General features: G+C 41.9%; 1 protein-coding gene across 5 annotated transcripts in view; it reads right to left on the reverse strand.

Annotated features, from left to right (window-relative positions):
• zgc:158464 (uncharacterized protein LOC791139 homolog) overlaps positions 1–27969 on the reverse strand; it is a 103309-nt gene that overhangs the window by 29205 nt on the left and 46135 nt on the right. For all 5 annotated transcript variants that reach the window (XM_039795116.1, XM_039795118.1, XM_039795117.1 and 2 more), the window contains exon 3: positions 180–398. In XM_039795116.1, the coding sequence (XP_039651050.1) occupies positions 180–398 (219 nt within the window). The remainder of the gene's footprint in view (positions 1–179; positions 399–27969) is intronic.

The following is a 27969-nucleotide window of genomic DNA, read 5'->3' on the forward strand; positions in this document are numbered from 1 at the left end:
TTCAAGAACAAATGTACTCCTAAAATGATTCTGCAAGAAACAGCAAAGTTTTGGAGGTTCCATTTCTCCACAAAATTCTGTTTATTCTATGCAGTAGAAGGATACTGATTTGTTTTGTTTTTTTGTAGCTACTTCTCCTTGTGTCATATATAATGTTGGTGGTTATTTGTGCATCGTACCTGCAAAGGCTTTGGAAATCCTTTCTTTCTTCCACTCCCATGGCTGGTCATACTCCTCAGGGGGTCGCTCATCATCCTGGGGCAGGCGGCTCTCTCTGGGGCATCGCGAGCGCTCAGGGTCAGAGTCTCCGCCGTTCTCAGCTGGCTCATACGGCGTGTCGTACAGAGGCAGCTGTCTCCCCGGTCCTTCCTTAGGTCCTCGCCCACCAGATCGTATTTCTACAAACAAGGAGAAAGACTGGTCGTTAATGCTGGGTTTCAGTAATAAAACTTTATAGTTGAAAACGCCTCTGCGGGGCAAAACACCGTCAGCATATGAGAAATGAGGATTTATGACAGTAGATGCACTTACAAAACACTAAAGCAACACATTTTTGTAAAGCCTGACTTGCACATTTCTTGTATAGCATATGACGAATGTGTGGTGATATTTCAAATGATTTGACTGGGAGACAAAATAGCATTCTTGCTGTTATATGGCTGAATTCACAGCCAATGACAGTTTAAAAGGCTAAAGTGCACTAATAGAATTGCCTATCAGGTTAAAGAGTTTATTTACTTTGCTCTATCTTAAAATGAGGAAGCAGCTGAAAGCCCAGCAACCCTGTCAGTTGTTATGGCTGGTAATGAACAATTCCTGGGCATGGTGGAGTAATCTGACAATGGGTAAAAAGGAGACACAAGGTTAAAAAACTTAAATTGCTAAATTACAGTACGTTGGTAAGTTCTTGTGCTGAGGAAACCAACGGTACACTGACGGCCAAAAGTTGCCTCAACGAAAAAGTGAACGTGACTTGGGACCTCATGTTTGCTTCTTATAAGGAAGCTGGATGTATCACAGTCAAACTGTAGCCTAAACGCATACTAACAAAAGTTAGCAAGGCATTGCAAGACTTATATCAAAATATGGCTACAGATGCTACAGGTACTGAGTGCACAGGTTCACAGGCCTCTCAGTAACATGCATGGGTGCTGGTCATCTCTCATCCTCAATTTATATCTCAAGTGTAAATCCCTTACCGGCAATGGTCAGGATAAAAAGAAATCTGCATGTTGATAGGATGCGCGAGTGGTATATAAGGGGCTTCCTACATGTAGTGAATGATGGTGACAGTTTACTGTTGCTGAACTGATGACAGAATGGGGAAGCAGAAGAGAGTGTTGAAATGAGGGGTGAAGAAGGGGGCCTGGGGGGCTGAGCACCTGCAAAAGCACACAGTGTAACCTCTCTGAGTACAGCAAAATCACACAACAGTTATGAACAGCCTTGCCCCGGGCTGCACATGCCTGCTCTGTCAGAACAGAGGTGAAGAGAAAGCATCAATTTCCTTTCTCACCTCATTCCCTTTATGTCCCCCCCCCAAAAAAAGAACCATGAACATCGCACTCAATATTTATTGTCTCTTCAACCAATAGCTGTCATGTTAGTAATATTATTATTTTCTTAAAATCAAGATACACTCCCTTATTTTGTTATAGCACTAAATCCCCAGATTTCCTCTTAACTCAGTGTTAAAATTCTGGCTAGTGAACTATGATACATTGCGAAACATTAAAAGTGAACACTGAGTATCATTAGGCTTGATGATATTTATTAAAATCAATGTTTTTTTTTCTCCCAAACAATAAAAAACTGCTAGCAGTCCCTAATGGCTACAATGTTCATTACAACCCAAATTCCTAAAGTGTTAGGAAAACCAGACAATATACTGGTGACTTTGCCTTTCTTAGAGCCTTAGCTAAAAATGTTTGCCCTGAGGGTGCTGTTAGAAAAAGGCCCTTCCTCCTGGCAATCTGTGAAATTGTTGCCAACACATGCTCTGGACTAAATTGTTGTGTGAGCTGACAGATAGACCAACTGACTGACTACCAACAAGCATCAGCATACTGAAGCCCTGTCAAATTCCTCAAGATGGACAATTTTCATATAACTTTTCAAACCTGTGATGGAGGTAGGAGAGACAATCTACTCAACAGCTTGAAGTACAATCTCTCGAAAGCAGCTTCTTTGTAGCGTGTGCCACTCAACCAAAGATGGACTGCGAGGAAGGACTCACAGTGCCAGAAAAGAAATCGTTGGACCAAAAAGCTACTCGTCTGTCAACGTAGCGGGGATTTTATCTACCATAGTTGTTCAGGCAAAAACAAATGAGGGCATAATGGCATTACACTGTGGACACTTCACACAATGCAGAAAGGCTCCTCAGTACATGCACCAGTAAACACTTCTTGGAACATCTCTGGCTTGTCTGTAGTTGGATTTTTGAAGTGCCCACACTTTCTACTGCATACATACCGTATATTCATGAATAAGACAGACACTGCCTCAAAGGATGCCTGGTCGTAGTAGGAGATATTTAATCTCATACTGCGGCCAAGCTTATCTCAAATATTTCAAAAGGCTGGGAAAATCCCATTTTAACATATCAAACTGTTGACTGAATAGGACTTCTCCATATACATTTTGCACATACGTTGTGTGAATATATTAATGTTTTTGTTTTTCCATTTATGCTATAAATCTATTTAACATCACCTGACCTAAACTAGGATGCATGCAAACCCTTTTTAATCATCCATGTAAGGAGGTAACACAGACCTAACTCCTAATGAAGCATTGTGTCCTTGAGAACTCTGCTCTCCTCTCTTTACCTCCGCCTCTTCCTCCTCCGCCTCCCCTCTCCAATCTCCCTCTACTCATATGAAGTTGTTAGCAGCCTGCACCCTTCCTCCTGGGCCACATGAAGCTGTTAGTGGCCAGCACCTCCATAGAGTAATGCAATGTGAAGAGAATGAAATATTATGCCATACTACTGCATAATTGCCTCTTAGCCCAAGGGAGCTCTTGCGGAAAAATGAGCAATGCGTTGAGCCTAATGGAGCTACACGCTGGTGGTGGTGGGAGCGGAGGGGTGGAGTGGGTTGAGGCTGCCAGGTCCCGTATCTCAGCGTAATCCTGCATTAGGCAAACTCACACTCTTTGATCTAGCAGTTAAAAGACTTGGTATTACGAGATCCTGGCATGATTATGTCCTACCTCCCCTGCAGAAGAACAAATAGCTCTGGAAGAGGGTGAAATAAGCAAAGGGAGGCTGCCAGAGGAGGTAACATGAGAGTGTGATGAGAGGAGGGTATTAATGGTGGGGTGGTGAGTAAATCTTGTGGGAAGAACCCTTTAATTGGAGGCACGTTGCATTCAATAAACTGCTGCAGTGGATTGAGACTCTCTGCTCGCTCCTAGGAATGAGGCCTGGTGTGTCCAGTTAGGAGGCCTGCTGACCTTCCCACTGTCTTTTTTTAATTTCTTTCTTTCTTCCTTCCAACCTCCCGTCCTTTCTTCCTTGTTTCCTTGCACCATTTACTCTTTTCTTTCTCTTTGTCAGCTCCTGTTAAGGCATGCTTGGTAAGCTGGGTGGGGACACATCTGTCTAGGCAAATTACAGTGATTGGCATGACAGTGGGGTTGCATGTTGCAACACAGCTGCACTCTATCTTCTGTCCTGACCTCTACCCTCTGTTTAGGGTCACAGGTCAGCCACCACACCCTCCCTTGATAATGTACGTCCCCCTCCCCGGATGTCAGAGTTCCTGTCCAGATGCTGCACTTCCTCTCTAATGCTTTTTGCCCCTTGCCTACTTGGCCTTTACAACCCCTACATTCATCCCCCCAAAAAGCTTGCAGTATTTTATAAGGTGAAGAACAGGAGATATTTCAAGACCATTTCTGCAGCTTGAAAGAATGCGCTCCAAATTGTTAATGCTACAAGTATTTTAACAATTATACATCTAGAAAGTGTGCCACACTCCACAGGGTTTCAACAGTCATGTAGCAGCAGCAGCAGCACTGACTGCAACCATCTGTTTAGTGCCACTAAAAAAGATTTGAAACAAGTGACAGATCCAGTCTTTGTTATCATCCTTTTCTTTAGTTCATGAACTATAGAGAATAATCCTTTGGGAGAGAGAGGAACATGTTCCTTGCAATAGATCTAGGGGGGCTCCTGTTCCACTTACAAAAGGAGCCATCTGGGCATATTATAAAGGCAGTGCACGGACAGGCAGAGAGCACTGGATTAAATCAAAAAACATTAACAGCAATCAACTTAGCAGCCGCATCCTGCTGCACATAAAGGACTGACCAAGCCATCTAGCCCTCATCGTCCAGACCACTCCTGTCTTACTCATCCTCCCTTTCTATTATTGCAAACCAGTAAAATTGATTGCATTTGCAAAAAAAGCAGCAAACAACTGCATAAATGTGCTTTTATTGCAAGGCTAAAGCTTCAAATATGTAAAGGGAAAACACATTTATCTGCCTCTCTGGTTGACTGCCACCCGCCCACTCCTACTGAGCTAGAGAGAAGTGCTGTTGTGAAGCTCTTGCAGAGGCACAGTGAATATCTGGATTTGATTGAGGGGATCTCTTGTGCACTAGTGAAGGATTACATTTGATTGACTTTACACCCCAGGAAAACAATGGCCAGAAAATACCCAGGCTTCAAGGATTTTCTCTGCCTGCTCCCCGAGCTAAGTCACTCTTAAAGAAAACCTGAACCTGTGCAGCTATTGTCACTTCAGAGAGCCTGCGGAGAGCCTCCAGTTGAAGAGTATGACAAAACATCCATGAGGGAAATGGGTAAATGAGTACATATTATAACAAAATACTCTGCACTGTTCAATGTTTTAACAGATAAATGTGGTAGCAGGCGCTTTCTGATTCACACACTTTAATTACTAAACGTAGGCCTTCGTGCTGACCTGCTCATTAATGCTAATGCTAAGATGTATTTTTAGTAAACTTGGCCCAGCCAGGCTTGTTACATGACAAAGACACTTTTAAAAAGGCTAGGAGATGACTAACAAAGCCGCTGCCGCAGGGCTCATATGTAGCAGTGAGACTTTTCTGTAGCTTTGATTTCATTCTGTTTGATTGCCAAGGTCTGTGAAGAGCGAACAGGGTTGATCTCACGGTGGCAGTCAGAGATTTAAGCTATATCGGGGGCCACCCACAGGTATTGTGTGTCAGTCGGAGAGCTGGCTGACAAGTGAAGGTGTTTGCTCCTTGACCCGTGGCAGCCTGCTGTTGAGTGTCATTCCGCTTATTGAGTGGAGCTGAGAGGAGGCTCTCGCCGCACACTGATCCCCAAAGACCTCTGGGAGAATAGTTACGATAAGCAAAGACAAAACAACCTGTCTTCTTTGTGCTCACATCTCGCCCTAATTTTGATTTCTATGTCATGTCTCATAGTGTTTCAAGGAACAAAAGCAGCAAAGACAAAAGGAATAAATTAGCACGCGTGCTTTTGTCATACAAGTTGTTTTACAGCCTGCACAATTTCAACATTTTATTTGATATTTAGAGACAATTTGTAAAGTCTCTGCATTTAATAACCTTTGATTTTTAGTCATGCTGCTGTCTTTCTGTAAACCAGACAGGTTTTTCCATCTGCAAGGGTGTGTGTGTCTGTGCTTGTCTGTCTATGTACTGCTGCGTCTCCATCAGCCTCCTGCAGACGGAACAAAAGCAGCCATGCCGTTTGTTCTCTGAGTCTCCATCTTCCTCCTTGTTCACACTGTGCCAAGCTTGTGGTGGTTACTCTCCGAGGCCTCTGCCCGCCTGCTACATACATACATATACTTTTGGAAAGCCTGGAAGCCAAAGCTCAGACAATCTATCCATGCTTGGGCCCAGAGAGGAAAGTATTTTGGGTATCTCAGTAATACTTTTGGGTTTGTTCTTTCGTATAAATGTTTCAGCTGGAAGCCTATATTTTGACTGACAAATGACACATGGTGAAAGGCACTTGTAGGCAGACCCACAGAGCTGGGTCACCTCTGTGAATTAATGTTAGGAACTCTATCTAAACAATATTTCAAACAAGCCAAACATTTGTATTTATTTGTTAATGGACAGAATATAAAAACAGAAACATTAAAAAGAGTTAAAGATTGTGCAGCCAGTCGCATGTAATATCCGAGTGAAGGCATGCCTGTGTGGGTGTGTGCACTCGTGTATGAGTAAATGTGCTGTTCCCCCAGATGGCCGGAGGGAATAGAAGCTGAAGAGTGTCTTCCACAACACGCTGACATGTATATGGATTCATTCCCTTACTGCAGCAAGAGTAAGCCTAAAGAGACAAAATAAACAAAGCAGAAAACAAGAGGGAGGCGGGAGGTGACGGAAGTAAGTCAGACAAAGTAACAGAGACAGAGAGAGGGAGAGAGAGAGAGAGAGAGAGGGGAAGAGAGGAGAGCGTCGGAAGGAGACTGTGGGGATGTATGAAAAAAGGAGACAAAGAGCGACAGCGAGTGAATAGAAAAAGGGAGGGGAAAAATTGAAAATTAGAGACAGGCAGGTGATGCAAGTTTGTCACAGAGGGAGAAATAAACAAAGAGACTGCGACAGGAAGTAGGGTAGAGTGATGGGAAGAGAGAGTGGGAGACACAGAAACAAGAAGAGAGTGGCAAGACTAATATATACGCACAGCAGTGATGGGCTCTCCATATGCAGCAGATAATGAACACGCCTGACTTGAAAGCTCACTACTGATGAAAATAACTGTTAGGTGACTTATGTGGAGCAGTACTAACAGACCACTGCTTCTATGTGCTGTAAACTTTATAACATTAGAAGGATGCTTTCCAAATCATTTTCATGTGGCAACACTTCAATGTAGCTTTCTTGGTTCTCGGTGTAATCAATGTTGCTCGTGTCTCTGACTTTCAGCAAGAGGAAAGCCATACTAAACATATATACACATTACATTAAGGCTGGTATAAGCAGGTATAATGTTTAACACCTTAGTTTAGCATGTTGGCATGCTGTCAATAGCAAATGGGAATATCATTAGTTGCGCAGGTATTTGGGAAGAAACCAAAGTTTTGGACAAACATACATTCAACATACATTCAGGGAAATTTCAATAAAAAACAAAAATCTCAACCTGTCAAAACAAAACTTTTAGCCAATATATTAAGTAGATGTGTCACAGGACAAGTGAAATCCTTGACCTGCTTTAAAAGATTTTGGAGGATCACCAAAATCTTTTAAATTCATCCTCTAAGGAAGTTGAATATCCTCGAGCAAATTTGATGGTGATCCATCTCACCGGCAATTTCCACTGGATGCGGAACGTCTGCGGAACGTCTCCGGAACGTCGACGGAGTCATTAGGTTTCCATTAAAGTCAATCTGTGTATTTCCACAGACTGCGGAACGTCTGCGTCCCGACTCCCTCCCAGTTCCGTCAGTCCGCAGCCCTCTGCAGCAGATACGCAGAGCTTCTATTTTTGACGGACGACGGAGAGCTCCGCAGCAATTCAGCACACGGCAGATAGTGCGGGACAGGAAGTCGAGCACAGAAACAAAATAAATATCCGGTTAATTTTCAAAATAAAATACGTGCTCACGGCGGATCATATTTCCCTGAACTACACCTTGAAAACACAGCTCAGAGTCGTTTCCCCTCTACTCCTCTGGATGGAAACAAACTGTTTTGTGGTTCTATTCTACCTGAATTCGCGAGAACTTGTGGGTCCTCGTGACTACAGCTGTCAGTTATGGCCGCAGCCGTTCCGCAACAAATCCGGACCCGGTGGGTATTGACGGACGGCGGAGCACGCAGCAGACACGCTGCGGAGCCGGTCCGCAGCTGTTACGCATCCAGTGGAAATCCCCGGTCATAGTTCATATTTCACACGTCGACCAGGAGATCAACCCTACCGACAGACCGACATTTCCATCCCCTAAAAACAAGTTGAATTCCGCCTTTAAAGTGCTCATATTATACTAATTTTCAGGTTCATAATTGTATTTAGAGGTTGTACAAGAATAGGTTTACATGGTTTAATAAAAAACAAAACAAACACCTTATTTTTGTTGTACTACACATTGCTGCAGCTCCTCTTTTCACACTGTGTGTTGAGCTCTCTGTTTTAGCTACAGAGTGAGACATCACACTTCTGTTCCTATCTTTGTTGGGAGTCGCACATGCACAGTAGCTAGGTAAGGACTGCTAGCTTGTCAGTTGCAGAGTATGAGGTCGTGCCACTAGCAGCTAGGCGAGCATTAGAATGTGTGTTACAAAGTGACGCACGTTTGTCACTGAAGTAAAGGCTGGACTACAATTAAGTTTGTAAACAGTATTTTCTCTGGAAGATGGTAAGTGCCTTTGGGGTGGACTTTAAAGTGCTCATATTATGCTCATTTTCAGGTTTATAATTGTATTTAGAGGTTGTACCAGAATAGGTTTACATGGTTTAATTTTCAAAAAACACCATATTTTTGTTGTACTGCACATTGCTGCAGCTCCTCTTTTCACCCTGTGTGTTGAGCTCTCTTTTTTAGCTACAGAGTGAGACATCACACTTCTGTTCCTTCTTTGTTTGGAGTCGCACATGCACAGTAGCTAGGTAAGGATCACATGCATGGAATACCTGCAGAACAGGGACATGTTAAGTAGTTCTTTTGTAGATTATGGTGATCTTGTGTGTGTCATAGCAGTGTTTTGCCATCGAGAACGAGGGGGCTAACTACTAGCATGCTAGTGTTTCGTCTAGAAAAAGAAAAAGTGATTTTTTCATGATATGGGCTTTTTCACTTTGTAAACCTATAACATGCACAAAAAGATATATTACACAATAACGGAAAGGGAAAAAGCCAAAAAGCATAATATGAGCACTTTAAGAAACAGCATGAGGTCAACTCCTTAGGACAGACGAGGTCAAGATAAAATTGAGAAACATTGAAAGGATGGCTAATTAACAAAGGCAGGCATCCAGCAATGAGTAATTAACTGGCTTGGGGCATGGGGATGATGTAACTGTTGCGGGGGCATCTCTATGATTTGATAATGCCTTGTTGTGTAAGAATGGCAATGCCTTACCTATGTAACTGCCTTTCCACTGCAGGGCCACTGCACGGACGCTGGCATTGATCCTATGCGGGGCACAATCGCATTACAGCTCGTTAGGACTGAGGTGAACGCTCATTAATAGGAGATAAATAGGGACAGCGGCTTGGAAAGGTGCCCGTCTACCTACATGAATCACAGAATAGCCCTCACAGCTAACTCACGCAGCTCCGCAGTGAACAAACAAAAAGACAAGCAGTAGATCAGCATAATGACAAGGCGACACAAGTACAGATGCAATTAGTCATTCGCTGCCGTTGATTGCACTGCAGTAATGGAAATTCCATTTGGACTACAGTCAAACACACAGACGCAGGAATCTTTTTCTTGACAAGCAGCGAGTAGGACTTATTGTGAAGCAGTGACATGCTGCTTGGCTGATGCTGTTTGATGCAGAGGGTCCCAGAGCCTTGTGGGAGTGGAGCTATTTTTCTGCAGGCTGTGGTTCTGAGCTCTGCTTGCTCTGTGGCTATTGTTCCTGAGCTGAGATAAGACTGTTGGTGGATTAGCAAAGAGTGCACCCAGAGTTCAGGTTGTGTATAGCTGCTGGAGGGAGAATACAGCATGGGAATGGGATTGGTTCTGGGAAGGGAACTGGGAAGAGGAGAGGAGAAAAACAGAGGCGCTGAGAAAGGAAAGGAAAGGCGAGCCAGCAGAGAGTGCCTCTTGTCATGATGCCTAAATCTGCCTGTGTGGTCACAGAGGAGGGGGACAGGGGAGTCTGATGACACGTGGATGTGGCTATGATGAATAGTCACTTCATGCCCCCACCCCATAGGGGGCATTTGCCCATTAATGGTGATAGGCCTCCGGCAAAGACCCACTTGAACCCCCACCACTTTGCTGCTTCAACCTTCAACTGGCTCACATTCCCCCCGGGGATGTCAAGACTGCTCATCTACTCTTCTCTGTGGGACAGAGAATAGAATTGAGAAAGAGATGACATTGTGCCAATTTGTGACACAGGGGGAGCACTGTAGCAAAAGCTTTAGTATTATACAGACATGGGTCGGACAGAGGTCATGTATGTAAGAACAGCGACCACAGACATTTGCGTTTTAGCAAGTGCTGTCAGTTATACGCACTATTAACAGCGTTAACGCAAACCCTTTTTAACAGCGTCAATTTTTTTAACTCGAGTTAACGTTCTTTTTGGCCTAGCAAACTTTGTAGTTTTTTTTCACATGCTGTTGCAACAACTAGTAACGTTAGAAAAACTACAACACTTTAATGAATTGAATTTGGGATCTTTCAGCACAACATCATCCTGGTGCTTTGATTTCCAACGATTTTTCCTAAACAGCCATCTGCAAAGCTCAGATAAACAAAGCCACCACACAGCTGTACACTTAAATAGGCGCCTTGCTGCTAGAAGGTAGAATCTCATACTTTTACTTGATCCCCCCTTTTTTGGGTGTTTTTCCTTATTGTGTGATAATCTGATAATCTCTCCCTGCAGCACAACGATGCAGACAGAAGCCGCAGCCGAGAAATCTGTGTTCTATCCACGCTGAGTGGAGCAGACAGTCACTGTGCTCTCCTTGGGCTGTCTCTCATTAGCGGAGATGGATGCGTGCTGAAACGCTGACATATTTTACGTACAAACTGGGTTACAAACAGAGGACAGTGGCAAATCTTTTATGGTGGCAACATTACACAACCTGAACTACGTATGACCTCAGTTTTACTATTTGTAATACGCCAGCAAGCCTAAACTCTAGAGCCTCTTATAAATACACCCCACAAGCACTTAAAAAATAAAGAATAATGCCACTCATACTATTCCTGAACTTCAAAGTCAAGGCTCATTATCAAGCATAAAATGAGGATGAAACTGCAGCAAATAAAAAATAAATTGTGTAACTAGTTCAATACAGAAGCATAAATATTCATTATGTCAAAAAAAGAAAAGAAAAAACAGTTGCATCTTCGGGCTAAAAGGGAAGCAGATAGGGAGACGCTGGAATGCTTGGTATTGATTTGTTCCCTTTATCCAAGAAGGCTACTTTTGCTGTAGCAGCATTGTGACCTGTTTACCAATCCTTCCAGTCCACAGGACGTGCATGTCCTCATGCATTAGTGGGGCTCAGGCAATGTAAATATTTACACAGCAGTGACCTCGCTCTCGTTCTACATGTGTGCTGTTTTGACCTTCCGATGAGTTCAGCCTCTTGGTAGGCGCTCCCTACATGACTATAGGCGGAGAGGGTAAATACAGTACGGGTGGATTACCACGTTAAGCTGTTAACAGTGTTTACACGACTGTGTGTGACCTAAACCTCGTCACCTGGCGTAGAAAACACAACATGACCGCAAACAGATTAAACAATGGGAAACACGGGCTGCCACACATCTGAATTAAAATGCAAACATCAGCCTTCCATCATTTTATTAAAGTCCACTTTTGCTAAATATGGTATTCAACTTTTGAAATGTTAAAAAGGCAATGTGTGTTCTTGGCTCACAAAAAGGTTTAACTTCTATAGACTGGATCCTCTTTATGTGAATATAAATATAATGAACACAGCGTTTTGAGAATCAGGCATTTCACTGCCGTTGAATGACATCTGCCATGACACACCATGTACCTTAATTCAGACTTTTATTCAGCTTGTGCCTCTATAAAAAAAATATAGAATACCGTATGCAGCCAGACAAGTGGCTCCAACTCCATATTGTAAAACTGGGTAATGTTCCTTTGTGTTTCATGTTTTATGTCCCTAACATAATGCATGCAAGGCAGTTCTACATTGCTCAAGGTCTGACATCCACTGTGCCCAGTCCGGATATGAACACTGCAATTAGCCACAGTCTAATTAAAACCTATTGTACAAGTGTTTGGCTACAGCCTGAGGCTGTATTGTTGTTTACTCCAGTTTAGCTTCATGTGCACAACATGCAAGCTTACTTAGGCATAATGATGAATATGATACACGTCACCCAACTTCTGCTCTGTCTAAACAGTGCCTGTCCACTCTGGTTCCTGTCTCTGTGTATCTGTACTGCACCCAGTGAGCTGCACAGGACTAAAAGTCTGAAGTGCTGGGGTGTGTGTGTGTGTGTGTGTGTGTGTGTGTGTGTGTGTGTGTGTGCGTGCGTGCGTGCGTGCGTGCGTGCGTGTTAGTGTATATGCTATCTGTCCTCTTCAGCCTCCATTAGATCAGACATCCGACAGCCCAGAGAGAAACTTCTGGAGTCCAGTCAGACCTCTCAGCTCTGTCCAACCTGATTCCCTCTGACAGGGCAGACGGAGCAGTGCAGGCACGTGACATATCATCTACAGTAAATGTAACGTCGCGACAACCTTAGATAATATGAAGGCCATTACATACTCAGATAGGTGCAAGCAATTTTTGCTTTTGTCTTCGCAACCAAACCACATTAATCTAAACAAAAACAAGGCATCAGGCAGAGATGCTACTTTCATGTGTCTGTGTCTGCCAGTGAAACAGAGAAAATAAAAGGTCGTCATACTCATTTCCATGTGTCTCACCCACATGCCAACCAGTTGGCACAAATATGCTAACCAAGCTCCATGCAGATGCAGTTGAGTGCAGACCTGTCGTTATACAGTACACACTGGAAGAACGAACACAGAATAGCAGATGGTCATTTGCATTATCTTCTTCTGCACCACTGTGGCTTTGAGGACATGAGAGATATGCAGGGTATTGAGTTGTTGCGCAACTTTACCCACTTCCAAGGTGCATGGAGAGGGGAAATAGTCTGAAGGGATCATCCTGATGACAATGATGAAAGGGCACAAGCCAAAACATGTTGGTCTCACAATAGAATCTTTATACTACAAGTGTTGCTGCAGTATGGCAGCTATGATAATCTGGATGAGCGGGATTTTGGAAGCTTGTTTTTATATAGTTTTTTGTCCAAAAAAAATCAACATGTAACGAAAAATCGTTACAAAAGCTTAGCAAAAAACAAGATTCAGCATATTGGTTTTCTAGAAAAAGCCTTCCCATGCTGGTAATTATCTCTCATTTGTTCACTATAAACCTGACCATAAATATTGCAGAAGGCATATGACAGGCATGTATTGATTTTTTGTTTTTATTAAACCCTTCCTGTTGTCATTCATATTATTTTATTACATTGTCCTACACTGACATTTTGTGGCTCTTTTAAACTACGGTACTTGATTGATTTGTCATACAGCATACAATCTCAAAATCTAAATTCTAGATCCCTTGTTGGCATTTAAGTCAATATTTGACAACACTGCATGGGATGATGCATAATTTATTTTTTTTACAAGGGATGCGTTTCGGAAATTTCATTAGCTAGTCACATGGATCTCTGTTAATCAAAGGTCTTTCAAATAAATGGGGAGGGTTTAAATATCAATACTACTGAGCACCTGTCCCTGAGGAGTAAACAAGACACAAGAGCAAGCAAGAAGAAAAGATGTAATTTTGATTGAAATGACAGGAACACTCTTACAGTGATGTGTACTTACGGTGACATAAAACTGAAAAGAAACTAAAACAAAACGCAAATCCTGCTGGGAATGTTGGTGACAGTTTGTAACAAAAATCAAACATCAGTTCAGTCTCACTCCAAATGAACTTCCTAATTCAAATCTTCTTCAAATTTGCTTTATTCACAGTGTACAAAAAGCTGTCCCAGGCAAGCTTATTTTCCTTAATGAGTCAACCACACAACTAAATCTCCAGAAGACTGAACAACGAATGCAAATCACCCCTAACGGCGCACTGTAAAAAATGAGCTCTTGTAAACAAAACTGATTACTGAGGAAAAAACAAGCTAGAATGTAAACCTTGACTAAGCTAGTTCTATTACTGGCTAATGAGCAAATCCTTTAACACCTCCTGCTGTACTGACATTCTTACACAGGATATTACATACAGTAGTTTATACACTGCAGGAGTGGGGCTGGTTTAGAGGCGGCTGATTGATGGTGTGTGGGAATTAGTGTTAAAGATTTTTGGCTTATTCCATAGTGACCTCAGGTTAAAAGCAATGCTATGCCAATATAAGCTCGTAATGGGAAAGTCATTGTCACATTTGCATATTTAATTTTGAAGGCCGGATCTCTGTGATTGCTTCTGGAAATGTGATGTGTCTACAGCAGAAGTCGGATTTCTGTCTTCTCTTTTCTTCAATGCTGCTTATTTGCAAAATCGTAATCATAAAAAGGTACATTTTAAAAATAAACATTTTAAAAAGTTGTAAAAAAAAAGAAAAAGGTATCGGATAAGATCAAGTAAAGACAAACACAGCTGCCTTCATTAGTGCCCATAGCTGAACAAGGATTACATAGTAATAATAATACTATGTCAGTGTCTGCTGTGCAAGGCCGCATACCTGACTTTTATGACGCCTCTCTGTTGGCTGGGCCCCAGACATGTGGCTGCAGCGTGCCACGTGGGCTTCTCCGCTAACCTCGCCAGCAGCAACAGCAGCACCGCTAGTCGCTCTGGAACCTCTGCCAAAACATCCGACAGCGTGCCACTGACTTTTATAGCCTAAGTCCAAAAAAAAACACTGCTAATGAAACTACGGCTTAAAGAGGGATCTCTGGCAGTGTCACTGTTGGAGAATAGTCATTAACATCTGACTGCAATTGGGCTTGGGAGTTGCATGGCAATGTCCCATAGAGTATCTTTGTTCCCTGCATTTAAAAGTCACTGCCAATAAAAACGGATGATGCTGAGTGAGTAATCTTTGCCTCATCCCCTTCCCGGATCCAATAACTTGCTACTGCTATTGTGGGGAAGAAAAAAAAATAAAAAATCGCAGCAGAAGGTTGATAAGAATGCCAAGCTATGGATCACACCACTGACATATTAGCAGAAGTGGAGGTGACACTAAGTCAAGAGAGTCAAGAGAACTGCTTGCTTGACTGTGTCATTAACTTATGGCCATGAAGTTGCAATGTGGAGAAAATGCATGTATTTGTTAGAAAATCAGTTCTTTGATGACTTTTAAAAACTAATTTAGAAAGGAAAGATGAGTAAGGTGATCGAAACAATTCTAGCAGACACAATTAACATTTTTTTTATTATGATTAAAAGTAGGTGAGGGTGAGGGAACTAGTGTAGGCGGTAAACATGCAGTACTGATGTGCCCAACTCGTTCTCCCACAGCATCCGCGGTTTCCTTCAGGAGTGTAATCAGCCTCCATGCGGTCTGGCTGCCTCCTTCAACCCCAGCAGGAATGCGTTCTTCATTGCCAAAATCCCTTTGACAAAATGTGGATGCAAGCAAAACACAAAGCGCCTGACCGTTGAGCAGGATGAATCTCATTCTGTCACTAGGGCAGGGAGCGTGTTATCACAGGGTTATGAGCAGCTGTCGAGCATGTTTCCTAAAGGAATGCTAATGTTGATTTAAGCCATCTCCCTCTATACGTCATGCTATTTGAAACAAACACCACACCGCCCATTTTCTACCATAATTATTCACACACACACACACACACACACACACACACGAAACTCCACCTTGTAGAGTAAAACCATCCATTACGGAGGTCTAAAATACCACGTCAGGGCCTCGCAAGGCTGCATATCTGCTGTTACCCTGGTATTCAGCGGGTGAGAGAACCAGCAAATGGAAGGTTTCTGGATTCGTCTTCCAGCTGTGTGGGCGACTACACTCATACAAATCTATGTTTAAAAAAAGGTCAACTGGCTCAAACACGATTATGAGGCCTGTAGTTACATGTACACATTTGAGGGCACACGTGACTGGCACAAATGTCAGTGCAATACACAGGTTGCATACCAGGGACAGACAACCGTTCACACACCCATGGACGTACGTCACACCACCACAGTAATACCCCCCCTAGTGTGCCAAGGGTGGCTGACAAGACCCATCCCGCTCAGAGCTGCGAACACATTCTTGCACCTGCTGCCTCCCTCCCGACTGCTGCTCCTCCGCTCTCTTCAAGGAGCTCGCACACACACACACACACACACACACACACACACACACACACACACACACACACACACACACACACACACACACACACACACACACACACACACACACACACACACACACACACACACACACACACACACACACACACACACACACACACACACACACAGGATTCCACACTGGTGAGGTGGCTGAATGTCAAACAGTCATAATCTCTCTGCTACGTGCAGTTATGCTGTTAACCTCTGACAAGTGTAATTCTAACTTGGGTTCTCAGTTTTCTCCAATGAATAAAACATATTTTAGCTGTGAAGGAATCTCTAAGGGACTGGCAGGAAATTAGGCAGATGAAGAAATGTTAGCCAAGTGTGTCTCTTACACTTTGCCAAGTGTAATAGAGTTTTGATTTATGCTGAGGGGGGGTTGGGAGTCTATACTGTGTGTCTGTTTGTCTGTCTGTGTGTCTGTGTGTGTGTGTGTGTGTGTGTGTGTGTGTGTGTGTGCGCGTGCGTGCGTGCGTGTGTGTGTGTGTGTGAACTGTGAGCCAGACACAGGCAGAGAGACAAACTGACAAGCATGAAGGCGGAATATTCGAGCAGTGTATGAGACGGCCTACTAAACATATGGAGGAGACGGAGTCTCCAGTCCTGTGGGTGTGGAGATGAAAGACTGAGAAGTCTGACTTCTTGCACTTCCTGCTGAGACAAGGTGGAAGCTACCAGAATCCTGTCAGGAACAGGAGGGGCCAATTTATTCTGGCTCAGATTCTCCAGAACTTGTGAGTCTCTCCTTCACACACTAGAGCTTAAAAAAAATAAATAAAAGGTTTCTAGAGTGACATTATTGCCTGTTTCTGTGCATACACAGTGTGATCATTCCAGAAGAGAACAGCATGATTCATCACTCGCTACGCTTGTTTGCTGCCTAATTCCTCTAAATCAGAGGTAGACAAGAATAATGTCGTAAGCGTCTTATCACCATGCTCTCTATGTACTGACATTTTCTACTGCTGTTGTGTAAATTCTTGTGGACACGCTGTGGAGGATGTGGCACCGGCAAACTCATTCTCCGCTGGCTAAATGATGGCTGACCTTTCCACTGGCAGTCTGGGAAACAGGGAGCCCAGCTCACGAGTGAGTCCTGATAGGACACAAGGAGTGGAGTGGCAGATGCAGCTGAAGAATATTGACGACTCCAAGAACTCATGAATAAAAACATAACGGATGTAAAAGATGGTGTGGTTGTTGTGGATGAGGGGGGTTATTCCAGCTGTCTGTCTGCTTGCATTAGCAGGCTTCATTAATAACATTCATTGGCCATTCAGGGTATATTTAAACAGAGCACTGAGAATATTTAGCCTCCCCTGGCTCCTGTCCTGATACACTTACATGGGCTGTGTAATGCCTGCAGGACAATTCAATTAGGAAAGGGGCATTGGATCACTATTAAGACTTAAGACTCACATCCTAAAAGCATAATTTATCACCATCAAGGTCTATTGTATGACAATGGTAGATTAGGTGTCCTGGACATTTTCTGGTAGGTGACATATGGCTTCCAAGAACGGTTAGGGGTAAATGAGATTAGCTTTGTATGTGTCTCTCCTAAAATGGAGCCCAGCAGAATTAATGGCACAGACTAGCTCCTTCTTATTGTTTTTCCTACAATAGATTCTGGTTGAACACAGGCCATTTGTTGGCTCTCTCATCATAATTGCACTGCTTCCTGTAGGGAGCAACAGAGGGAGATGAAATCAATCAAAATAAGCCCGTCTGCAAACTTCATTTTAAATCATCCTCAAATCAGGTCCATGAACAATCTCCACATAACAAAATAGTAGAATTGTGTTGAAAGTAAACCTCTCCAAGATCTGTTTGTGCTGACTGAGTCTTTGCCAAGCAGAAGGGGACCGAGTAAGAGTTGACAGTGAAAAACGGAAAAAAGAAAAACTTAGGGAAGATAAAGATGCCAGAAAGTGAGACAGGGCAGTGTGTGAGTGGCCCCCGGTGCCAGCTGACCCACTGTTGGCAGGTCTGGCTGCTGGGCCCACTGCTGCTATCAACAGTGTCCAGGCACAGAGGGGAATCCTAGGTAATTTGTCCGCTTGTTTGGATAATCCACCATCTGCCATGCTGCAAAGGCCTCAGGCCCATCCACAAGCCTCCACGTTGGACCCAAATGCTAAACATATGGGGGCAAGTAAAAATGGAGTCCAAGTTCCTCTGAGGGCACACAGACTGCGGAACAAGACTCAATCAGAAAGCTATAGTTAGAAGGAATATGAATCACCAAAAATGTCTTTACTGTACAAACAGAGATGCCTTAGGCTTAGGGTGTGCATTTTTGATTATTCCTGTAACATTTTAGATCTTATACATGGTCGGTATAGGATTCTAATTAATAGTGCAAAATATAGCGGCCATTTTAGCAGCACTGGTATATTTTGTAATGACTGAAAAGAGCAGATTTTTCTTTTTATATTTACAAAAAAATACTTTTTACTTGAGGCAAGTGCGATAGGATCCGCCTGCTGTCTGAAAATTGGTGTTTGAAAACATTATGCCTACACAAATGTTGATTGGCATGCAATAAACCAAGCATTAGCAGAGTGTATTAGATGTCTCCATCTGTACCAAAGATCACCGTTGAAGTGTAAAAGGTAAACTCCACTGGTAAAAAAAAAAATACAGACACAATTCAGTTGTCTGCAAAAAATATCAATACTGTGCATCAAAAACTTGTGCTGTCTTGCGTTGCCTTGATTGAGCACAATTTTCAACATAAATTGCAGTTTCTCCAACATTGGACAAAAAGTCTATCCTGATCCTCTGATGTTGTAAAACAGCCCCATGCTTTGCTTTCTCTGATGAGCAATAGAGTGCACCCGAGATTGAATGAATCATATTCAAATACAGATTGTAAAACAAGTCTGCACCACCCACATAAGCATATTATAAATGATATTTGCAGAAGTGAAAAGAAGCGACAGCAAAGGATACTCAAATGTCGTGGAAAACCCATCTCAGACAGGTTTGCCATCCTGTCAGGAACTATTACTTTCAATTTCCTGGTTGTTTACGGGGACAGGAAACCGAGACAATTGTGAAGCTTTATCTTATACATGACTGGGTTCTCAAATGACCTTTAAGAAATAGGAAAATGACTTTTCAGATCCTTTCAGGGTGATAGCACTGCATGGTCGGTATGGTGATACTCCAAGCAATTGTTGGATGCCAGGACGGGCAACACATATATAACATGGTTTAAAAAAACAGAAATATGCCAATCTGCCTATTGTGGTTGAGTCGATATGTGTTATCAATACTAAAGGAGCTCCTTCAGAATAGGAAGGATAAAGGAAGGAAACTAGACAAGACCTTTTGAACAATAAGTTAGACTTTCAGGCTTTAACCATCTTCATCTTAATACCGCTCAGTTATTGTACCTCAGAAAAGCAAAATAAATTGACCAGGTGAAATGATAGGGGAGGAATGGAGCAATGAGTGAGACTTGGCAGAGAAAAATTCAGAGAATGACTCACTTTCTTGTACGACTAACATTGCACTTCAAACTATTCTTCTATTGTATTCCCTTTGACAACAGTGTATTGTGGCACAATGCTTTGAAGTGCCATGAAATGATGTATTGAGTCACCGACCAGTGGTGTGACAGTGGGCCTAAAGATGATTACTGAGGCTGTGAGGTGAAGGGCTGCTGCTTTTTGGTCCTTAGCCTGGCAGCAAGGCTGAACACTACAAAGGTGTGCCACTATTTTAATCTAACCGACTGTGATTCATGGTCACTTGAAACAAATGACTATCATGGTAATCAGCATTACCTGGAGGACAGATTACTGTGTATCTGTTTAATCATTTGGTAATCAATTAAAGTCTACCATTAGTTAGACGATCAAATAAATACTGCATGGTGCGCTCAGAAAATCAAGTCAAGTAGAACGACTTTCTCAGGAGGAACAACTGCGGTGTGTGCTCTGGAGATTTTCTGCTCCACAATATTTGTGAACTGAAGGTCAAATGACTACCCATAGAGTATTTTATGCAGAGATGAGAAACACTTCAGAAACGCATGTATTTCAAAAGGAAGGGCAGTAGTCTGAGCACTAAAACACTGTGATTTGGCTGCGAGAATATAAGTTTAAAAATGCTGAAAACAGTTCAACTTTTGAGGAGACGTATTGCAAATGACCGGTCTAGTCTATCTATCTGATGGATAGATGGACTTTTTTGATCCCAAACTGTGACATGTCTTTGTTACCGCAGCAGGTATTAGACACCGAGCATCCATACAGAATTACAAGAAATTAATAATAATAAATAAAAAATAATAAAAAAAATAAAAATACCAGAACTCCTACTCAAAAGATATACTCAGGAGGAATGAAAAGAATGTACCACATACAGTATATACAAGAAAGTGACAAGGGCCAGGAAAAAAAAAAACAATCTGCAGCTAATTTTCTTTGCAGCTTTTTGCACATCATTGCTCTGTGGCCCTCTTGTGACATACCGAACACATTCAGTGCTTGTTTCAGGGCAGAAAAGACACGTGTGTATATCGGAGTATGTGTCAGAGACGATGATTCACACCGGTTGCCTAAATATGTAATCTGACAAACACATTACGTAAAGTTCCCAGTGTCGTCTGAATTACTGTTGTGTTGTGAAGAGTGGGACTAGTTCATTTCCTCAGCGCTTACCGGTGCAACTTGAGCATCTGCATGCTCTCCCAGAATGCTGAATGTGTGCAAATTGCTGTAATGAAGCTATTTCATTAAGAGGATGAGCAGTGCTGAATAAACAGGAACAACAAGGCAGAGTGCTTCATTGAGCCATCTGTGAAAGTACTTTGGCAAGGAGTGTTGCTGTGTTTACAACACTGATGGCTGGCAGGAGGACAGAGATGACTTCTAGCTAAGTGGAACAACAGTAATCTCCAACTTCCAGTGATCTACAAACAAAACTAATGAACAGCAGGGGAGTCTGATGAAAGCTGGAAAGAGGGACTCCATACCATAGGTCATTAAGATTAAACTAAAGCATTGTTGGGGTCATCTTGTTCATCACTGATTTTGTAAAGCATCAGCATCAATATGCGCTTGCTCAGCTTAATCAGGTAATCAAACCGTATCCACCAACTCTCCATAGGACTCAAATTATGGAATTATGAATTATTACAGAGAGAGAAGGAAATACAGAGTGGAAAATACAGCAACTGCAGTTTGAATGTGCATTATCCACTTTATACGCATTTATAAAAAGGCACCTTTACTGTTCTGCAGTCATGTGCAAGCATACAGAAAAAAAAAAAGAGTTCATGTTCGCAGCAGTCAAACCTGTGGCCTTCTGCTTAAAAACTGACCTATCTATTAATTACCATCCTACTCTGCTACAACAAAGACTGTGTAAATCAGCTAATTGTCATCCACAAGACGTGCTCCACAGATGGGTACATGCTAAAGACGAATACCTCCCCATCACATAAATCGCTATTCTCACTAATGCGCCAGTCTGGATCGGCTCATTTTAATGCCAGAGTCACATTCTCCAGACATGTCATAATTACTTGTCTCCTGACATTTATTAAGTAACATGCTGATTTCCCTCCTTCCTTCAATTGAGCTTAATTGACCGCTTTTAAAAGCCAAGCCGGTTCTTCTATTAGAACAAAGACCAGACAGCTAAATGTGTCAGAGACTGAAAGGTGCGTGTGTGAGGACATCCCTGCACCGTCCCAGCACTGTTGATTGCTGTAATGGGCTGGGGCAGCTGGTCTCAGTTTTCCTGTCATCCTCATCACAGTGGCGGAGCCTTGATAGTCAGCCAAAGAGCAGCGTGTTGCTCGCCAATCAGCCCTGTGTCTTATCCTCTGGCTGCACTACTAATGAACATCATCGTTAAACGAGCTGCACGTCATAGGGAGGTTCAACGATAATCCAGAATTACCCAGTAGTAGGAAGTTAGATTAATATCTTTACAACCTTCAATGAAGCTGCACACAAAACTCCAGCAATTAGTATACGTGCATCTCATTTCATACCCTCCGATATGTGAATGACTCTCATGACATAAACATAGTCACTTAATAGCACTATGTTTTTCTAAGAAAATGTACAAAATGCATCAGCTCTAATGGTTGGAAATATCCAAGCGGCTCAGAGGAAAGCAGAGCCCCTGCAGTAGGCAGTTTCTACGAGAGTTTGTTAGTCTACTTTGCACCTGACGTGCTTTTTGCCATGCTATGACGAGCAAAATGAAGCAAACATTAAATATTCCTCTTAATAGCCCTTTTAATGGAGGGAACCAGATGGGTTTAATCCACAACGCATCCATCTCAGGTCTGAACAGTTATCAGATTAACACAATCAGCAGTAACCGAGCTTGCCCAATCTCTCATTTTCCTGCCATTTAAACACAGTTTACCGTCAGATTGCTGACCATGTGCCATGTCTCAATTACACCTGCTCTCACCCAGATGATGTTAATGCGCTTAATTCTTCATAATGCTATTAGATGTCACGCCCAATCCTACCATCACACATGAATTGAAGTTCAAGAAAGCAGAACAATCTCATTGCAGCTTCTTCCATTTGTTTAGCATTGTATTAGTAGTAGTGCCATCACATTAAAATATCTGTTCACTGGGGACATTTTAATTAAATGTGCCTTGACTGAAAATGTTTGTGCTGTTCGAATCTAAAGTGACAATCAGCGCTTCAGTGTCTGTCAGTTGGCATAATTGCAGCATAACTGAACCGGGGATGGTGCCGGCAGGAGGTGGACAAAGGAGGTGGAGAGAACGGCCGGTAATTGACAGGTGGCTGGTTGGATTATTAGCAGCAACAGGATGGTGGGTTCCTGCTGTAAGCTGGTAAGTGGAGGGTGCCACTAAACCTCAAACTGCACCTGGGATGCTGCACTGTAGGTGGGTCATGTGGGAAAAGAAACAAGTGCAATAAGGAGAGATACTGTACAGTACGTGGGCTCTTTCTCCACATGTGGAAGTGTTTAGCAGTGATGCTAATGTAGTGTAATTTCCAAAGTCAAGGAGCAATCAGTTTTTTTTTGTGATCCAATTTTTATTTATTTTTTATAACAAACAAGAGACAGTTTGTGCAGTCCAGATGGAGTATAGAAGACAAAAAAAGTGGCCGGTTAGCTCAGTTGGTAGAGCGGGCGCACATGTGCAGAGGTTTATTCCTCGATGTAGAAGGTCCAGGGTTCGAATCTGACCTGGGACGGTTTTCCTGCATGTCTTCCCCCCTCTCTCTCCCCTTTCAAATCTCAGCTTTCCTATCCAATAAAGGCAGAAATGCCCCAAAAAAAACTAAAAAGATAAATAAATAGAAAGGATATGCTAATATACTGTAAGAAAAGATGCAGACAACATACAACAATATCAAAAAAATATATATATATATACATTTACGCATAAGGACGAAACAATACACGTGCCCTTCCCACACTCACACAATGACACTGAATGGTATCACCGACAGCATGGGACTGTATGTATACAATGTTTTCTGCATGTTAAAATAAGATTCATCAGGCAACAAACTACTCTTTCCTAGTCCAAACAAAGATGGTATCTCCAGGAAATGACAAATCTCTGTGCAATAATTTGTGAAATGTGAACCCAAATAATGCAGTGCTCGTCATTGGATTTGAGGAAGTTGACACAAAAGGGCATAGGACTTATGCTGCGTTCATGCCACCTGGGAATAACCGGGAACGCCCCCGTGGTTACGTTGTTTTTCTGACTGGCAGCGTTCACATGGTCGGGATGCGTGTTCTTCTTCTTCTGTTATATTGCCGTTTGGCATAACAACTTGTTGCATGACTGCCATCAACGGTTGGCCATAGACTAGAGCATCAGGTGTGTGAAAACATGGAGGCCACAATAACAAAAGATTTGCTGCTGTTTTCTTATACAAGCATCCAAACAGCACATCGCCAGGTGTTTGTTTGTATTATCTGCAGGACAACCAACGGGAAAGGACATGGATAAGGTGTTTTTTTTATACATAGGCCTATTTATGAATAATTTGAAACATGTTATGTCTGTGTATGTTTCTTGGCAGAGGCATTTGTCCACAACAAACTGTTTATTGTCATTGAAATATGTTCAGTGAACCAAAGTCGCCTACATCAAACGTGCCGTGAATGGTGATGTTTTCACTCGGAAAAATGTTTTTCCGATGTCTATGAACAGTCAATTGAAATTCTTTTTTGTAGATTGGCAATAAAGCTATCCACAAGTTCACAAATATTTATCTCTACTGATTTAAATGTGTCAACTCTGGCTTATAGTGTATGTGTATGTTTAATTTTGGGTTAACAGGTAAAAAAATCAGTAGGTCTGGAGGCTGATTTTCACCCCGCCTGACTTCAGGAATGTTTCCTTATCATATGACCTAGTCAGGCAGAACCGCTAGTGTCCTGTGGTCTATCTTGTTTATTTTACAAGCACTTGCAGAATGCAAGAGCAATGCAGAACTAGTATAGACAAACTTTGCAAGAAACGGAAACACTGCTCCTAGTTCCCCTGAGTATGACATTTCATATTAGGAAGGAGAGGCGCTCTCATTCCTGCATTTTCACAGACTAATTCTCATGTAGTGTCTTCAATGTAGCTGAAACAGTATCTCAATCTCTAAACCCCCTGACAGAGTCCAGTCAGATGTCAAATCCAAAATGTTTGCATGGCTCCTAAATGCGAAGTCTGATTCATGGGATACAGAGATCTTTTACTCAGGAAATGGCAGGTTTCACTTCATCATGAATGATATTAAAGTGGCCGTGCACCAGCGGGATTGCCTAGTTGTTTGCCTTGACCTGGGAGGTCACAGTCTTTATCCTTACAACTGATGTGTTTCCACAGTCTTGTCTGTGTCCGTCAGCAACACACTGAACTGCACCTGATAACAGCACACATGATCTCAACCTGCCTGTACTGGGCTGGTTGCATTACATCATTTGGTTGAAACGGAACGTTAATTTTTTGTAAATAAACGGTGATGCTATAGCAAGTGTGCAGGATTTTTTTTCCTTTGTTCAAAGTTGATATTTTTCAACGCACCTGCACTACATTTTTTTGGGATGTGCGAGTTGTTTCTTCAAAAAAGTTTAAATGAGTAAGAAAATTACATTCTCACCAGTTTACTTTTAACTGGGCGGAGCTCAGATAAGGTTTGGGCTCAGTATTTACTGGCTGCTGTGTTTCTATTAAATTAATTTTCTTGAGTAATAGGAATTAAGTAGGTCTGTCATTATTAAGCTGCATATAAACACAGTGCAGTACAGAGTTAGGGGAATAATTAGCATGAGAAAGAACACACCACCAATGTGCATTATTTACAACATCTGCAGTGCTTATTCTTTATTAATATGATTGCTACACCGATGTCCATGTGGGAGCACTGTCCTAACTGCGTTTAAAAAGCGCAGAGATCAGCAGGCTGCTGCCCTACTATAACAGGGACGCAGACGGTTTTTCAAACATGAAAATGTAAGGTCGGGTCAGGGCCGTGCAGGACGAACTCTATGAATATGAAGGAGAGCTGCCAATTCAGGAGCAGAGATTTTGCTGTTACACACTAAGCCAGATGGGACAGGCCATACACCAACTCAATGTGCCAGAAGTGTCTAATAATAGCCTGACAGCACTACTCCCTGCACTACTGACCTCTGGTTTTAGGTCATCAGACAAGGACAGAAATTGACACACAGAATAAGCATTTTCCCAATAATTCAAACTTTTTCCCATTTTCTAAACAAGATATGGTCACATTTTTTTTTTTTAGAGAAAATAACTCATCTTTGTGGGACTGAATCTTCTACAGTGTATTATTTTCTGGCCAATGTTATCAACACAATGTTCACCATTTGCCTGTCCATGTCCCCTTTCTTGACAACATTGCTCATTCAAATTGTCCATTATCCACTCAAGTTACATTGACCAAAATGGAGACATGAGCAAATCACAGGGGGTGCAATTACATTTTTAGCAATACATGGCAGTAAATTATAGAAATTCAGTATTTGTGTTAGCTTATGTGTGAGTGCTACATCCCCTCAGGCTAGTACCAGTGCATCCATTACCACAGGTGCAAATTAAGCCTCAACTGCAAGCCACTGTTCTGGCTCTGTATATAATAATACATCTCAACATGTCTGTGATGTTTGCCATGAGGTATAATGAGTATGATGATTCAAGAGGACACTTAATCATCCTTTATTAAAAAGAAAGCAGACTTAGGTGTGGATGGTTTAAACAGAGCCAATGTTAAATTAGCATTTTACATTTTAAAACATGCATTTGTTTCGGGAATTAACTTCCAAAAATGCATATTTTCTAGACTTTTTTTGGGGGGGAGGGGTTTACATATTAATCCATTTGAAAATGTGTATTTTTTTCATGTTGCGGCAAATACAAAAATATATACAGAAGATCAACCTTTTTATTGCGCAAATAGTGAGTGATTTGAGCATGTGAACTTGAGAGTGAAATAAAATACAAATATTTAAGAGACAATCAAATGGCTATAGATGTATTGGAGTAAATAATGATAACACAAGAATGACAGAAGATCAAAAATCAGTTAACCAATAGTGGAATGCATATGGCAGTGTAGCTTAGTGGAGTAAGTAATAATCGGAATAGTAAGTAATAAGTGTTTATTCTATTCATTTTGGTTCATTATATAATGTTTTTAAAAAGGACCTGAATCTAAGAATACACAGGGAAAGACAAACTATGGCAAAGTACCTAAAGATGTTCTACAAGGTGACTGATTTCTTGCTATAACACATTCATTTTGCATTTTGCCTAAATGAAAAACAGATTGGGTGGCCCAAGAATAACAGGACTACTGCTGCTGCAACAACAACATTGTGGCTGTGTGTGCAGATAGTCCAACTGATAAGTATTTACAATAGTATTTATTGTGTACCTGCATCACATACAGCAAATATTGGCTTTATTTAGAGAACCTCAAGCTGTTTTCTTTGCTGTCTTATGTCGGGTGTGGTCAATAAACCGTTTTTAAGTGCTGTTCAGTTAGAGTTACAGTTTGCAATTCTGGCAGTAGACCTACAGTAACAATAGCTCTCTACTGGCTGGAGAGTTGCTTTATCAACAGGACAACATATATGATGCATAACACAGCTTTTAATATGAACACATCTGACAGGTCTATGTATGATGCTGACTCAGACGCTGGTGAATCCACTCAAGTTAACGAGCTTCTACACAGTAACAATCAACACTAAGAAAATGTTTCTAGAAAAAAAAAATCTATTGTACATGCAACAAAAAAAAAAAACATGTAAAAATGCTTAATGTGCAGCCTACACAGTCATTATTTTTTTACCATATTTTTTTTAATAAACAGATATGAGCAGAGTCTTTAATTTTATAGAGGCCATTTACAATTCAAGTAGTGCAATCCTGTCCTGATGAACAGACCTGACTACGTAAAATATGCCAACATTTTCTTCATTTAATCTATTGTAATAGAATGGTTTTTGATCTACGGTTTGAAATCTCTTTTCTCACATCACCAATTCTGTGAATGCTCTGTTGTAATCTACTTTGAGTCCAAAAAGAAGCGTCTAGGGAACAATTTAAGGAACTCTGTAATTCCCAGTTCTCTATCTAACACATCTTTTCTGGCCTATCACAGCACAGTTCGGAGGCATATTGTTGTTCAGAGAGTGACGTTGCCAAATGGACTCTCTGTCCCACATCCGAAGGGCCAGTCTGAACTTCAGAACATGCCTGAAGCCTGTTCTGAAATGAGGATAACTCAATGTGACGGCCCATATGTTCAGGAAAGTGAATACACATGGTAACACCAGCAGCACTAGAGTCGGAGTTATCTTAAAATAGCTTAAAGACAGCAGGACATCTACTGTCTGTCAAATAGGGAGC

This window comes from Perca fluviatilis, chromosome 3 (assembly GCF_010015445.1).
Source record: "Perca fluviatilis chromosome 3, GENO_Pfluv_1.0, whole genome shotgun sequence".
NCBI classification, from domain to species: domain Eukaryota; kingdom Metazoa; phylum Chordata; class Actinopteri; order Perciformes; family Percidae; genus Perca; species Perca fluviatilis.